Below are 17,507 nucleotides of genomic sequence, written 5' to 3'. Positions count from 1 at the left end.
TTTAATTTTAATATATTTTAATTTATTTAAACATTAATTTTTGGTCTAGTTTTCTATAGATAAATATATTATTTGCCTTAAAAAGAAAAAATAAACTTTAAAAATTACTTTGAAATAAAATTTTAATAATGTTCATTTTCAGATCGTTGATTATTAAAAGCATAAAATACCAAAAATGACAATTATTGTCAACAATTTTGTGATATATCACCTTAGAGCTATTAAAAAAAAATCATGTGTCTCACTACAATTTTTGTTTTTAAACTAAAAATTATTTGTTTATTTACAGATATATATAAAATATTTTATATATATAGTAAATATGTCCCATGTACTTATTTGACTTCTAAAGAAGCAATAAAAGTTGATTCCTAAGAAAATGGAGCATTGCGACCATGGTAGATTTTTTGTACTTCAAACTAAATCAAAGTGAATAAAAGACATTTAACCATTTGAATAAATGTCAATATTTTACTTTTTGAGAATAGGTGGGCCAAACTATACAAAAGATACTCACCTCTTTGAATAAATGTCAATATGTTTTGAGGATAGGAAATAAGAATCGACGAATATGATCAGAGGTTTTATTTGCTACCAACCAAAGCCGATATTCTATTTTTTCATACAGACTTATTTAGTTGCGATGGTATCGCAGCCATGCTGACCTGTCAGATAACCTGTGCACAACTTCAGCTCTGAAGAGTTACGTCTTACCGTAACTGTTAGAACGTAGCAACAGAAGATAGCCTAGAGACTACCCTTACTATAGCGCTATTGACGACATCTTTTAATACAAACCATTTTTTTATTCATGACTTAGTTATTGAGAAATTTATTTTCTAAGAATCTGGTTGACAGAATTGAATGATCTTAGGATCAATTTCACAATACACATTTAAGTATGGATTTGACAGTAAAGTGACACTTTCATGCCAAGGTGACACTTTAATGCCCAATAACGCACACTTCAAGGTTACAGTGTTCAATTTACTATTTATTAACTTAAGTTAAGTTGTATACTTTAATGTATATATGTCCTATTCTCTCATAATAATTTTAAGTTAAATAAATTTTTTTATTATAAAAAGTTTTGCTCTTTTATCTTTAGTTCCTTTGACATTTCTACTACTCTAATATTTTTATTAATGTATCCTTTTCGCGTCTTTGTCGACTATATTTTCTAATTCCGGTGGATTATCTTTCTATCTACCTCAAATCTGCTATTTACTTTATTTTCATATTTCTGGATCTCTCTCTTTATTTATAGCTTTCTCTTGTTTGTTATATTATTTCTCAATAAATGAATCTACTTTTTTCTTAAGATTTCTAAAATGTATTCACATTCATCCTGTTTCTTGTCATATTTCTCCCTCTCTCTCTCTCTTTCTTTATGTTTTTTCTCCCAATATCTCATTATCTCATGACACCTGTGACACTTTCCTGCTCTTTTTCTTCAATTCTCATTTTCCCTCACTTTCTCAAAGTTATTTTTGTTCTAGACTGCCTTAAAAAAGTTTAAACTTGTGATAACAAATTAAGAACTTTCAAATTAACTTAATAGTTCTAATATAACGCTCTAGGTATGCGAAGGTCGTATATTTTAATGTTTTTAACACCACAAGGGTTCCCTATATACGTATGTACTTCATCTTCAATATAAAGAACACGTTTTTGATGTAGACAAAATCTGCTTATTTTTACTGGTTTAATAAGAAAAAAAACTTAATTCATACAATTCCCAACCAACAAATAAGTCTTTTGTTAGTGAATGCGAAAGCAATTAGAACTGCAGTAGAATAAATGCTGTATTCAACCCCTAAAGTTCCTCAACCACAGATAATATTAAATTTCAGTGAATATACAGACGACGACGAATATGTGAATGAGTTTGTGGATATGGGCAAGTAATCCGCTTGGAGATTCGCACATTCACAGGCATCGATGGGTTTCACTTCTCTAGTTTCATATGGTTTCGTTCTAATTTTCAGCCAAGCAGCAGAATAGCAATGTAAAAATTAAGTGCATGGACAGAGAGATGCACATGTGGCTGATGATATATGATGAACAAGTGTGGGTTTCTATGCACATAAAACTATTTATTAGATTCCATAAAAATGGCAGTTTAAATATAAAATATTATGTCAAATAATATTTTAAAATTACGATACAAATACATTACAGTTTATCTCGTCTTTAAGACCTTACTTACATTTCAATATACATTTTAAATTCACATACAAGGGGTTTTATTTTAAAGTACTGTGACTTTACGAGGTGATGTCGTAAGTTCTGAAAACCTAAATAAATAGTACACGAAGGAGGAAAAATTGGTTGACACTCAGTGATATACAAAGCTCCTTTCGTTTCTGGTATTTGTTATTAGAATGGTATTGGAAATATATATATATTTCTAATAACTTTCTAATAACAGATACTAGAAATGAAAGGCCCATTCTATATTTTAACAAATTTATTATTTTTAATTATAACTAATTTGGTATTTTAATTAAAATTTTATTTTAAAGTCATACATTACGAAAGATACTATTTTTATATAAAAAGGTTTTTTGAACATTCTGATCGAGCTTAATACACATAATGTTCTATACTTTGTAATAACTTTTTAATTTTAATAATTATTTAATTAACAACATTAACATAACAACAATTAACATTTTCGTTACCTAAAATATTAAAAAATAAAAACAAAAAAACAAAATAACATATCTATAAAGGAACTCTATAGTACTGATTTCTACAGAAACAATATAGATTTAAAGAGAGAAAAGGTACTACAAACAGGAATGATTATCTTAAAATAATAATTTTCTAGGCTTTGTATGGGGTTTTGTTATATGGGCTGTTATGGTCTGACAATGGATGTTTGATTTTTTCGTATTCTTAATAACTGATTTTACTAGGTTCAATTCCTATACTCTGGCTTCTATTGTTCTCAATGTATGAAAAAAAAGCAATTACCTCTCTCCTGCGAAATCAACTTATGATAGAAACATAATCAATTCTAGACAAATATTCCAATAAACGATTAAATGTTTTTTACATTAGTTAATAAAAAAATGTAAATTTTTATGTCTACGTACCAACTATTGTCACCTTAACTATTTTACCTTTGCTTCTTACGATCTCGTCTCGTATCGATTGTGTTTACAACTCAAACACAAATCAAGTTGAGTCACCTGAACTATATTTAAACAAATGTTTGAAAATTTAATAATATGTAAAAAGTATTTACATATGTATGTCTGAAAGGAAGCATATATGACTTCTTGTCTAATGTTGAGTCTTAACCGAGTTAGTGCATCTGGGCACATTTACTCTTTGATAGCTGGGAAGTTTTGGCAGAGGCCCATCCATCTCGCTGACTAAATTGTGTATTCCTCATAAGCTTCGTGATTATTCAATGACTGATATAAGATCTGCATACCACCTCGTCCGTTTAGTGATTACTCTGAGATTAGATAGTGCTACTAGGGCAGTCTGTCGGTTTTCGCATATAGCTTCAGGGCTATGTCCCTTATGTATTTTTTGACTGAATATATTCTAAGGTCTATTGTCTAAGGTCAAGATATGACTAGAAAAAACATATTTGAGTATTAATTTTGTTCCAATTTATAAAGTAAAAAATTAGAATATCTGCTGTTCGAGTAAGCTAAGTTGTTTCACAAAAGATCTACTCTGGGTACAGTATTTTGCTCCATTTAGACTGTTACTCTCTTTTTTCTTTTGTATTTTATGCTTTTCCTAACTCATATAACTTATAAGAAATGTCTTTGTTTAAAGATAAATAAATTTATATTTTTTAATTCTTAATTTTTTTTTTTAATTTTTTTTGTTTTTTTTTTTGTTGCTTTATCATACAATGTTCCCTAGAAACATTATTTCCATTTCATTATTTCTTGTCAAAGTCTTTATTATGATCAGTCATGGAATTCATGTTTATGTATGGATTTGTATGTGTGTGTGTGTGTGTGTGTATTTCGTTTTTGTTTTTATCTCCACTTTTATTATAATTTTTGTGTTTTTTTTATTAGTGCATTATTCTTATTTTTGTTATTGTTCTCCTTTATTTATACATTTTCATTAAATAAAAAAAAAAACATTTGTAGTAAGAGAAAAACCAATGTTTAAACAGAAAAGAGCAATTGCATTATTTTGTTGTTGTTTCTTTACTCATTGAACATATTGGTGAACCAGAGCAGAGCACAACATCGAAGGAGCAGCATCTATAGCAGTAGCAGTAGGTATGCAGATCTACTGCAACAGCGAAGTAACATAAAAAATAGTGTTTTTTTTTCAATTAAAAAAAGAAATAATTTTTTCGTTTTTAGAAACTGCATACAAATCTAACACATACACATGTGCACACAGAGCATTGTTTTTGTTTAACATATTGCTGCCAGCAGCACTGCCTGGTGCTGCCACTGTTGATGCACTTCTTTGTTTAAAATAACTTTTCTGCTTCTCTTTGTTTTTTGTTTTTTGATTTTTGTTTTTCTTTGTTGTTGTGTTTTCGTCATTTACAATTTGGTGATTTGTATTTTACACTTTTTACTTTTGTTTGTTTTAATCATTTTTATTTGTTTAAATATTTGTTATAAAATTTATAAATGAATTTGAATATTTAATTTAATGCGGCTGGTGGTTGGTGTTTGCTTCTATATACAAATGCAATTTATTTAATCATAAAATTTGAACAAAAAAATATTTTGCAAAATATTAATACCCAAAACAAATGCAAATAGACCGTTCATAGGGTTCATCACACTTGGATCGTGCTTTTTACTAAATTATAATTTTATTTATTATTGCTTTGTTTTTAATACTTGGTTTTGTTGTTTTTGTTGTTTTTTATATATGTTTTATTTTCCTTAGCAGTCACAGTCACTTCGCCCGTTTAGTTTGTCTTATCTGGAAATAATTTTATATACAACATATATACTTATATGATATTTTATTTTATTTTTTTTTCGTACACATGATTTTATTTATATTTGTTAAGGCGATTATAAGCACTCGAAACGATTACGTCCCACTTTTTCTTATAAAACATTATTTGTAATTGAATGTGCAAATCTGCAGTCACAGACGTATATGTATTTTAAAATTATTATATTATTTTTATTTAACTAAAATATTTTTAAAATTATAAATAAAATATTCCATGTTATGACTTGTTACTTCAAAAAGGATTCATTTTATTTGAAATATTTATATTATTTCTTTTTACAAACCAAACCACCCTTTGTTGTTATTTGATTTCACGCTACTTCACGATTTACGTTCCGCTTCTGTAGAGTCAAGCAAACGCACTACTTTAACTGCTTGAAAACATGGCACATACTAATTTTTTCTTCTCGACAAATAACACTGCTACGACTTTTTGTTGTAAACGAAAATCAGCTGTTTATGTGTGAGTATGTGTGTTTATTACTTTTTGGACGATCGCTTAGCATGCCAATAGGAAATATACTCATTGATGCAGTTAAGACTTTATGATGTAAGAGCATTAAAGCCCTCTAGGAAATATTTTAAATATTTTAGTTTCTGGATGTTGAACAAATATACATAGGTAATTACATAATATTAATTATAATTAACAATAATTACTGCATTGTTGTTGCTTCACTTGTTTACTTTTGTGAGTTACGAGTATTTTTTTGCTACTCTGAAAAAAAAATTACGGTTCTTATTGCGAATTTTGCGACACGCGCTCTATTGGAGCATTCATGTCAAAGCCATTTATGTTTGCTTAATTGCAAATGTTATTAATCACGTTAAATGCAACATTCAAGTGCAACTCTGATTTATTATTGTAAAACATCTAATATTACTATTTAGTTTCAAAAAAAATAATAATAATATGCTTATCATTATCTAAATCCCAACAAATTTAATCTATTTTATAAAATTACCTAATGTAAGTTTCAGTTTCTAAATGGTTCCACATTTATCTGTGTATGACAATTAATCGAGACTGATTTTTCGTGATTATTAGATTTAAAGAGAATATTGGATTAGGAACTACCATATAATGTAATTACTTTCACACAGATAAATCCTATTACCTATACATATATGGACTGCCAGTTTATTGAAAGTTTTCACCACATTAATAGAGAAGTTGATATCCTCACCGAAAGTGAGTGTCCGACTCGCAAGTCTAAACCCCTCTCTCTAATTTCTAAAGACCTTGTCTTACCTCGAAACTACGTTAGTATTGCCTCAATCAGGTTCGAAACTTCTATGTGAAGCAGTGGTGTGACCAGAATTATATCAATGGCAAGCGTTTTTTAAGTAAACTAAGTTTTTAAATTATGTATCACATCATATGTATTATCAAAATGGGATGTGGTCTTTATATGATGGGAGGAGTGTTTAATCTATGGTGAAGTTTGTCAAGTATAATGTTATAGAACGGACAGGTCAACGTCCAAGTGCCGTTTTATACAATCGAAAGAGTCTACACAAGTAAATCTCTGCGGATTACAAGAAGAAGAAAAAGACAACTGACTTTATAGTATTTCAAACTTAAAAATCAAGTCATAAGTTTGCAAGATAATTAATGTTCTGTACCCATACGCGTAAGAATTCGTGTTTTTAATACTATTATTTAACAATAGAATGCAATAAGTCGTTAAAAAACGAAAAATATTTAAATTTGAATGCAAATTTTTTATTGAAATATTTCAATATGATATGAATTTGTTCTTTCAGAGTAGCAAAAAAATACTCGTAACTTACAAAACAAAACATTTGATGCAACAAAAATGCTCTTAAAATCCTCAGAGTAAGGTTTTACTCGCACAAAAATTTAAGACTGTAGTTTTAGCGAAACCAAATTCAAAAATCAGTCTATTGTGAATGTGTACTGAAAATATGTTTCTAAATTCATGTCATTCTCAAAATCAAATGAGCATTTCATTTACTAATATATAAGATATAAATATATATCTTATATTTACATATAATATAAAAATGCTAATCATTTCCTTTATAATATTCATTTCGTTTTCTTCTATTTAAATTAAATGATTTTTAGTATTTACAATTTTTATATATCATATTATACACAACACAACCAAAAGCATATGTCAAACGAAAGCATTCAACATAATTTAAAAGTGCTCTTAAATTTCTATCAACCAGACTTAATGTTATTTATTTACTACTCTGAAAGAAAATATTACGGCTAATACTATTGAATTTTTCTGAATTTTTAAATTTGTTAAAACATGGCAACTCTATTTTGTTTAAAAAGTTAAATATGTGAATGTCGGTCGTCGTTGATGGCTGGGAAAATTACTATTCGGATAAATATATTGAAATATTCAATTTTGTTAATAATAAAACTTTTTTTGCATAATTTGTTATATTAAATTTTTAAATTAACATTTTTTATTAAGATACTAAAAGCCAGTATCTACAATATAATTATACAATATGTATAAGCAAGGAGAACTCTTTAAATAATTTGAAACAATCCTAAAAGTATGCAATCTTATTTTTTCCAATTTTCAAATTTGGTTTTTTCTTTGTTCAAATTCAACATTAAAAAATCATCATGAAATCGTCTGGAGAATATATATAATACGTATGCAAGTACTATATATAGAGCAATACAATGGCATTAATGAAAGATTTAGGCAAAAGGGAACACATCAACATTTTCTTGAAGTGGCTGCACCACGTTCACCTTAAACTTGAGCTTCTCATTGTTCTGACTGCAAACATAGATCATTAAAATCGACCCAAAAGAGTAAATCAGGATCGAAATAAATATTTTAACAGCCATAGCGATTTTTTTATATTTTTCCTCCAATTCAACTATTTTCCCCTTAGTTTCAATATATTGTGCCGTAATCCTCATTTTCGCGGCGATCTCTACAAAATCCATGTCATCGTCATGCAGGTAGAAACTGTCACGCTGTTCACCCAGTTGGTGCAGGCGCTTGTAGAGGTCAGCGGTACGTTTTTCGCACAAATGCATACAGAATTCCAGAATTGGAATCTAGAAAATATATAAAATATTTTTAAAATTTATTTATTTTATTTTATAATATTCACATTTCAAATCTACAACAACTTACCATCATAGCAAGACGATGAGCTAAGGATAAAAACATGTAGAGGAATATTAAACCAAGTCTTAAGAAGAAATTATCCATTTTTTGCACACTTTATATCTGTATACGTATATATAGAAATGAATTTTAACTGACATTAATTTTATTTATGCTATATAAGTTAGAAAATCTACTTACTGCACTCAGATCAGACAGCTTAAATATTTCGAAAATCCAAAAATCAATACAATAGAAAACTGTTAATCTATGAAAAAAAAAAAGATTTTTAAAAGATATATTTAAATTACAGAGAAAATCGTCTTGGATGAACATATATCGTTAAGCAACTTTTGTTCTTTCAGAAAAAGTGACCGATCGATTGGAGTTAAATTGTGCCCAATAATGATCTGATAATAGGAAATTATGCACCCAGATGAGATATGCATTTAACAGAAGTGTCTATTAGAAGAGTTTTCTCTGTAGCTCTGTTTAGCTTATACTTAAACAAATATGGAAAAATAGATACGACTATATTAAAAATTATATACTCCATATGATATATGGATATATATATATATATATATATATATGTATATGTATATAAAATTGTATACATAACCTATAAAAATATTATACTAAAAGTTTTATGGATGTGCTATGATCTGATCGAAGAACCACCATTGCCAATAGGTGCTACTACGGGCTCAGTAGGCTATTGGAATGTAGAGCTCTCTCTCGACAAACGAAACTTACGCTCTATAGACCGCTCATCCTCCCTGTGCTTCTGTATGGCGCAGAAGCATGGACGATATCACAGAATGAGGAAGTAGCACTGGGAGTGTTCGAGAGAAAAGTTCTTTGTAAGATCTTTGGTCCACTACGAGTTGGCGACGACTACCGCATTAGAATGAACCACGAGCTGTACGAGCTTTATCACGACATTGATATATTTCAGCGCATTAACATCCAGCGGCTTCACTGGCTTGGTCATGTCGTGAGAATGGATGAAGATGCTCCGGCGAAAAAGATGTTTGAAGCAGTAGTTGGCGGAAGAAGACGTAGAGGTAGACCGTGTCTCCGGTGGAGTGATCAAGATGAGAGAGCACTAACTGGACTTGATATACGAGACATGCTGCGTCAGGCCGAAACTCGGTTACGGGTTGTTATGGCCAAATAAGTAAGTGAAGCTATGATCTGATCAACGAGAATAATAAGTTTGACATAATGAAATACTACGTACAAAAATACTAAAAATTAATTATTAATCTAATAGAAAATGCAAAGGACTAAAGGAAATCAATTGAGCAATATACTCTATAGCGTTACTTTACTATACATTAAGAGGTTAATGTGAGTTAATAGTACGGCTACAGAAATTGCCTTTATAAGGATATTATTGGATAAAACACTAACTGCATTTCAGCAAACAAAGATCGGGGGATCTTTGTTCTAATATAATGCCCAAAGCATTATCTATCCGCTGCAATAGATCATTTGAAAAATAGTCGCAGACCGAATACCGACTATTCGAATATCTGCACCTGAACGTGACCAAGAATAAAATATGATTTCGTCAAATTAAATGGAGAACACAAAACCTTGGCATAAACAACGCTCATCGAAACTAGCCAAGAGATATGGACACTGATTTTATTATCAGCAGCACTTCTAGTAAAAATATACATTTACTTACTTAATTTAATTTCGTTTTAATCTATTAATTTCTTTTCTGTTTTTGCTCCAAAGTTTATAAATTACGTTCAATAATGTTTATTTCTTACTAAACGTTTCTTGTTTTTTTATTTTTGAAGAACAATTTCAACAATTTTTTTGATTTGACGTTCAAAGCTTACTCTGTTAAAAAAATCGAAAAGTAATCGATTTTTTAATAAAAAAAATTTCTCGGTTAATAGTAATTAACCGAGATGATACTATTCGATAGCCTAGTAGTCAAAATGGCTCATTTTGGGGTCCCCGGCGGGCTAACTAAAATCATCGGTAGCTACCTGCATGAAAGGTCTTTCCGTACTTAAATCAACCGCACTCTTTCATCCGTCCGAACAATAACAAATGTAGCTCAAGGGTCATCACTGTCACCCACATTATTTAATATATACACGGCAGACATCCCCACCTTAAGCCCAGCGTCAATGGCGCTTTACGCAGACGACACGTACTTGATCTACTCTGACCGGGATGCCATAAATGTAAGCAACACCTTCCTGGGTAATGTGGACCTCATGGTGAAATACTTCCAGAAATGAAAGTTTAATATTAACAATGACAAAATTAAGCCAATATTCATAACACGGAAGAGAAGGCAGCATCCTCCAAGAGTGAGCGTCGATTTGATTAAAAGTATTCAAAATTTTTGAAGCAGTAATACATCACAGAAAAACTGTGTACATTATAGCATGAGGTTAGCTTATAGCATGAGTCAGACAATAATGCAACATACCTATAAATTATTTGAGTAGTAATTGTTACAAACTTATGCTTAACTCAAATCCTAAGCCCTTTCAAACATATCCATCCACAATAGAAAAATAAGACGGAAACATAATTGAAATCGGAAGACAGATAGTCAGTCTTGCTTATGTTTATAGTCTCAGAGACAAAATAAAAATAAAAGTTTTGGAGGTGTGATTTTTTTATTTGCTTTAAAAATAAGTCCAAAAAAATGTCCAAAAAGTCCACATATTTCAGTCACTTTGATAATAAATATAATAACAAATACAATATTTTACTGTATTTATACTGCCAAATTTTATCTTCAAAATTAGATTTTGTTCATCATGAAAATAAATAGCTGGTTCCATTCTTGATGTACATCAGAACCCAAGTGATATTTCTTAGAGAAAGAGCGCTTTGTGCCGCCGCATCATCGACCTTATTCTGTAGTCCGGCATGGATTGACAGATCGTAATTACAATTATTAGTTACATTGTCGAAATAATCTACACAGAAGCTCTCGATCTAGAAAATCGCAGAAGATAAATATTATCCGTATATGTTTAACGTAATTACTTACTTTGGACTGTACATCACTTAGAATCCAGCATACATTATAGATTAAAACGCAAATCAGACACGCAAGGAATAAAACAGAACCAATTTGCTTGAGATAAAGTTTTTGATACCAGCGTCTTCGTTTTGGCACAATTTCTATAGTGACCATTTTTAAACAACTATAGAATATAGAAGTATTTTATTCTAAAGTGTTATAGAGAGACGTGTTTTCTCTAACAAATTTTGTATATGTATAACTAATTTCATTTGAACGTTTAATACATATAAGAAATTTTCTTATTTTTAAAATTTTTATAAGCGAACTTGATTAAAATTCTTTCAAATCTTTTAAATTTGATTTCTTATTCACAGTTCTTATCCATACACCTATTTATATCTTTTGGAATCACATTTTATAAGAAAGGACAAAGATATCCTGACACACTGTTACCTTTTGAGAACTATGGACATATGCCAATCGTGTGTATTGGTAATGACCCATAAACCGTGAGTTAGAGAATATGTAGATCAAGACAAACAATTTCAAGTGATTACTGATTGTCGATGATTATTGTATTGTATTTCGTTCCCCTTTTAGATTGTAACTAACTGCCAGTAAGCATGACAATCATATAGTACGTGTTTATTGTATAGTGGGACGTTGAAACAGCGCAACGTCGAACAAGTGGCCCCACTGAAGTGAAGGATTAGATTACGAAACGACTTGGGTCCTTTTTCGTCCTTCGATTCTCGGCTGCCGTTATTGCGTTAAAGCTAGAGTGGCTTCCTTTCGCATAACTACAGCGCTTATTAATATAAGCAGTTCATTTAGTTTTAATTTGGCTGCTAAGTCATCACCAACCCAATGGTGTCCCAAGACAAGCGGTCGTCTGCTTTATAATCGACAAAGAGATCGTGGGTTCGAGATATTATCAAAGATTTGTCGCACTGTGGTTATCTGGTCAATAATGAATCAGTTGGATTCAATGAAAGAAATGCTTTATCAATACTTTTCAACTTAATATTGTACAATTTCGTATTTCGATCTAATTCTGAAATAACCATTATCAATAATAACCTTAAAATATGTGCCTGTAAAGACGATACACTCGTAATAGCACATAGTAGACATATTCTAGTATATCATATAAATTATAGAGTGCTTGGCAGTTAAGATAGAACCCAAAATAATTCATTCTAAATTGAAATTAGGCTTCCGAATTGTGGAAGAACTTAGAATTAATTCATTGTTAATAATTCCCTACAATATATATGTATCTCAAAGCAGAGTTCACAAATACAGACACAGAGTAGTTATTCAAGAATGAATACAAGAACTAAGTATTCAAAGCTTTCACACTTAATAACATGGGGCGTGATCAAGAGAGAAAATTGGATAACACTTTAATAAGACGCATTCTTACCTATGGATGTGTTGACTGCTCACTGATAAATGATGACTGCTTATATATGAATAAAATCGTTTAAGAAAAATTTATAAAAGTTCACAAAAGTTACGTTAGATCTCAAGACATGAGATGATTAGGCTATATTGCAAAAATGCCTGGCGTTTATGCAACAAAATAATCTTAGAGTAGTTATATGTCAAGGAAGGATTTATCAAGCTAAAACGATGGTCTGATGCTATATTAACCACGAATTAAAAACATAAGAAATACAGCATTAAAGAATCATAGCGAAGGACAGTGGGTAATGGAGAGTTCTAATTCAGGAAGTACTATTTAAATCTATACCATCATATTAAGAGAGATGATGATGATAGTAGATGCACTGGTAAAGCCAAATCATTACGTTGGTATGTGGCTTAAGGACTGCACGCTGTGTATTTGCAAAGAATTTGTACGTGAAAGGTTTTAAGGTGCTCTCTTTTAAGCCAGCGCAGACTACTTGGAGTTTAATACTTAAACTATTCCTAGGATAGTGGAATGGTGGAAAGAAAAGGTCAACAATGTAAACATTTAATTATTCACAATCTGTGATTTAAAATTGTAACTATATATTTCATATTTTATTTCTTTATTACCAAATTTAATTATAATATAGTTATTACTGTTTTCATATACAATATATCCAAATAAACAATTCAACAAGAAAAAAATTAAAAACAAAAATATTTAAACTTAAACTATTTATATATTAAATAATATCTTTATACATATGTATGTATGTAGTCATTAAAATAAAAATAAAATCATTAGTTTGTTTTTAATATCACAATAGAATTAAAAACGTCAAAATTTAGAATACGCTTCTATAAGTTATTATTAAGTCTTATAACTAATATTTTGGTATAAAAAAAACATTTATTTGTTCACAGGGCTTAATTCATAAATGTGTATAAAAATATAGTTATAAAAATGTAATAAAAATAATTTGTTATGCTCATGTATAAAAATTTAGTATTCTACATTTTATTATTTAATATTATTTACGGTAAATTAAGGTTTATATAAAAATATTACAGCATATTACATATATATTTAATTCGCATAAAATTACATATTTATATATAATGCACTATATATTTGGATGTTCAAAAAAAAAAAAATAATAGTAATATATATATATTTCGATTATTTGAAACATATAAAATATATGTTATGTAGTATATATATACATATATGTGTGTATATAATGCGTTAACATAAAAAAAATATTTTTATAATGAAAATGGCAAGCTTCAATGGTGTTTAGCACAAACTAAACAGTGATTTTAAATGAACCTTTACTTTTGTATAGAAAAAAAATAAAAAATATTTTTAAATATTGTATTCAATATCCAATATAATATATACCAATATTTTGTTTAAATAATTTTAATTGTTTGTATATTGTACGTCAGTACACACTTGATCTGAGCTGCATTTGCGACTAAGCAAAGTTTGTTGAATTCTTGTTTTAAACACAATTTTTTAAATGGATTTTATTTTAATTACTGTATATAAAAATGACAAGCTTGGCTTTAATGTATGAAAGTAATATTATACACAGAGAAAATAAAAATAAAATAATTAAACAAAGTATAAATAAATAACGTAAAAAGTGACAAGTTTAATTTGAAACGTAAAATATTAATAAAATATTTGAGCGATGCTAATAATTTCTTGCATAAAGAATGAAAAATAAATATTTTATATTAACAAATTAAAGTAGAATGCACAAAAAAAAATATAATAATAAATAAATAACTAAAATTAATAATTATTTTAAATTAAATTTAAAATATATTACAAACGAAATAATAATAAAAATCTGTATGCAATAAATAAAATATTAAGTATTTTATCGTTTGGAAAGTCATATAATAATCATTTTCCAACTAAGTTCTGGGCAAATTTTAATTAATTAATTAAAAAATTTAACAAGTTAAAGAAACGAGCGAATAAAAAGATTAACAAATTTAGGTTAAAAAATAAAAATATTTTAAATAATTTAATATCAAAATAACATCAAAATTCGTTGGGTAAAAATTAAGTTATTTAGAGTTTAAAAAAAAAAAAAACAGATGCCGAAATCGTATTCCTTATTAACTAAATTTTCTTTGGAATCATGTTTCGGCCACGGTGTGAACATTATAGGTTTTTAACATAATTAATTACTTTCAAACACTTAATTTACGTACACTAATACATTTATATTGTGCTGAAGGTGTTACAAGTGAGTACTTTTGGAAATGATTTCGATTTCACTTGGTTTTTAATACTTTCAGAACAATTTCATATTATTTAAATTTGTAACTTAAGGAATGTTAAATTTAAAATAGAGTAAATTAAACAAAATAACAAATGGAAAATTAAATAAAAGCAAAAAAAAAAAAACAAAAATATATAAAACTAAAAAATAACTAAAAATGTAAAAATAATGTAAAAATATGTAAAAATAATTAAGTTTAGATTACAAAATTTAGTTATTTTCTTTTTGTTTTGTTTTGGTAGCAAGTTTTGTAATTATTTTATATTTTGTCCTCATCACAGTCGATATGCCGCATGACAGCACTGTTGCTTGGTTAACTTCTTGACCAACACCAACTTCTTGACTTAACGCTTATTGAGCTTATGCCAGAGTGTAATCACTGTCAGTATGTGCATTACGCCAATAACTATCACCATTAACAACACGCAATCGCTCATACTAACATCCGAGATCATCATGTAATTGAGAAAGACCTTAGGACTGCGGAAATGACAGTACATTGTCGTCTCGGGGCAAGGTAAAAATGGACGATCCATGCCATATATAGCATTTAAGGCACCATGAAAACCGGCACGAAAATAGCTTATATGCCACATCCAGCGAAAAATAGGTGTTATATCAATATAACGCGAACAAAATCCAAATACCGAGAACAGCACTGCCAGTATAGGACCTAAAAACACCGCTATCTATAAGGGTAAAAGGGAAAATTTTAATATTTTAATTAATATTTTATGCTGATGTACAACTTACTTTAGTTGGTAATGTGGCACCAACAAAGAATCCCCAAGCTTGCGCACTTAATGTTGCCAAAACTCCAAGAATGATGAAATAGTATATACGAAATGTTGCATCGCTGTTATTTCCTGTTAGATAAACACTTATAGCCATATAAAGGACTGCACAGATGCTCTGTAATATATTTAAAATGAAAAATAAAATAAGTAACATTTTAAATAATTTAATTAAGAACTATCTTTAGTAAATACAAATGATCGATATAGCCATACATATGCCTATTTCAACGCCTATCAATTTTTATTACAAGGGAATGAAATTTTCCGTAGACAATTTGAAAGAAAAAACTATATATCCCATCACAAAAAAATCTATTTTTCCAATAAAAATAGATGTTTAGAATACAAAGTTTTTGAAAAACAAAATTAAATTTTAATAAAATAAAATTTTAAGCTGAAGAAGCGGTCTAGAATACCGACAACTATTCATCAACGGTAGTCCTTGTATACATTTCTTGATTTAATTTAAATGGTTAAAATTAAATGACTAGATTTCATAGCTATCATATATATTAAACATCTTAATTCATTTTTCTCCATAATTATCATTTATCAAACTGTATCACTACTTTTAAACATAAAATATTAATTATCAAGGAAGCCACGGTGCAACTCATTCAATTCAATAATAAAAGTGTTAACATACTTTTCAGTCTAAAGAGATTGGAACTTAAATTAATCATTACCTTATACCACCTTTTAATTAAGTAGTAAATAATAGTATAAACGGACGATATTTTATAAAATGAAAAAAAAGGTTCCCATGTCTTGCGATTGTTATTGTTTTATATTAAACTAGGACATACTTAATATTTCGAAGAATCACTTCTCGAAATTTTAAAACGTCGTTAGTGATAATAGTAAGACGATACCTATTAAAGATTAACTAAGTATTTAAAGATCAACTAAATAAATTAAGTTTCATTGAACCTAATCAAGTCAGGATACTGTTAGGTTTACCAATTGTCTTCAAATTAACTTTTGAGACTTTCTCAAGAGATAGCACAATACATTTTATAGATCGGGGTATTACATTCATACTTATAATAATAATAATGCTATATAATAATGAAAACATGCAAATAATTAAATGAATCAATTGAATATGTTGTACCAACAAAGAATTTATAGACAGTTAATAACTTGAAAATCGTTATTCACAAATGAAAGAAAAATTATATTTAGAAAGATGTCACTTTACAGTCTTATTTTTTAAGAATAAACCTTATCTGGAAAATGGGACCTAAACATGAAAACTAATACATATAAACTTATGTATGAAAAAAGTCTGGTAATAAGCCCTTCGGTTAAGTTTTCCGGAGAACCAAAGGACTTAGGCCTATAGGCTCATTGTGTTACCTTAAAAACCACCATGAACCTTATACAAAGCTTAAAATGCTATTAAATTGAAGGTCTTGCAGTTGACCAAGACCCTAAAAAAAAGTCCTTAAAGTGATAAGGCAGTGCCGCATACGCTTTGCAATTGCCGAAAATATCTCTATGACCGGGAACCCAGATTAAAGAAATATTGAATTGTGTCGACATCTCATTTAGAGATGTGTAAGTAACATAATCGTATTAATCCGCCCCTGCCTTTAAGCAATAATTGTAAACTGCTGCTATAAATTTGGAGAAACGGTTTAACAGCATGATCAACTCATCGCCCTTTAAATTGTTGATACTTGTTTACTCCAAATTTATAGAAAACGTAAAGTAGCATGCTTTTCAAAACTAAAGTATTATTTTTGTATAATAAAATAAGAAATAAAGACTTCAATTTCAACAATCCAGTTGAAAACATGTATTTTAAAGTAAATACATTACTTGTAACAGTCAAAAACCGTTCTGGATGCAAATTGGACTGAACTCGAGGACTTTAAACCAACTTGACTATCTGATAGTA

General features: G+C 28.8%; 3 protein-coding genes across 3 annotated transcripts in view; all 3 read right to left on the bottom strand.

Annotated features, from left to right (window-relative positions):
• Nucleotides 1-7,549: 7,549 nt before the first annotated feature.
• LOC119662758 lies at nt 7,550-9,814 on the bottom strand. Its single transcript, XM_038072504.1, has 4 exons — nt 9,778-9,814; nt 8,283-8,349; nt 8,109-8,204; nt 7,550-8,029 (listed from the first exon to the last, which is right to left on the bottom strand). The coding sequence occupies exons 3-4, from the start codon at nt 8,184-8,186 to the stop codon at nt 7,661-7,663; spliced, it is 447 nt and encodes a 148-aa protein (XP_037928432.1). The 5' UTR covers nt 8,187-8,204; nt 8,283-8,349; nt 9,778-9,814; the 3' UTR covers nt 7,550-7,660.
• A 919-nt stretch (nt 9,815-10,733) lies between these two features.
• Nucleotides 10,734-11,354, bottom strand: LOC119662759. The gene is made up of 2 exons (XM_038072505.1): nt 11,116-11,354; nt 10,734-11,060 (listed from the first exon to the last, which is right to left on the bottom strand). The coding sequence occupies exons 1-2, from the start codon at nt 11,260-11,262 to the stop codon at nt 10,878-10,880; spliced, it is 330 nt and encodes a 109-aa protein (XP_037928433.1). The 5' UTR covers nt 11,263-11,354; the 3' UTR covers nt 10,734-10,877.
• A 3,657-nt stretch (nt 11,355-15,011) lies between these two features.
• Nucleotides 15,012-17,507, bottom strand: part of LOC119662757 (ATP-binding cassette sub-family G member 1) — a 68,816-nt gene continuing 66,320 nt past the window's right edge. Inside the window, exons 11-12 of the mRNA XM_038072503.1 lie at nt 15,561-15,719; nt 15,012-15,496 (exon numbers count right to left, since the gene is read on the bottom strand). Of these exons, the coding sequence (XP_037928431.1) occupies nt 15,152-15,496; nt 15,561-15,719 (504 nt within the window). The 3' untranslated portion in view covers nt 15,012-15,151. The remainder of the gene's footprint in view (nt 15,497-15,560; nt 15,720-17,507) is intronic.

The sequence above is a fragment of the Teleopsis dalmanni genome, chromosome X (genome assembly GCF_002237135.1).
Source record: "Teleopsis dalmanni isolate 2A chromosome X, ASM223713v2, whole genome shotgun sequence".
In the NCBI taxonomy this organism is placed as follows: Eukaryota; Metazoa; Arthropoda; class Insecta; order Diptera; family Diopsidae; genus Teleopsis; species Teleopsis dalmanni.
The sequence above is the reverse complement of the archived record's forward strand: the minus strand, read 5'-3'. Positions and strand labels throughout refer to the sequence as shown.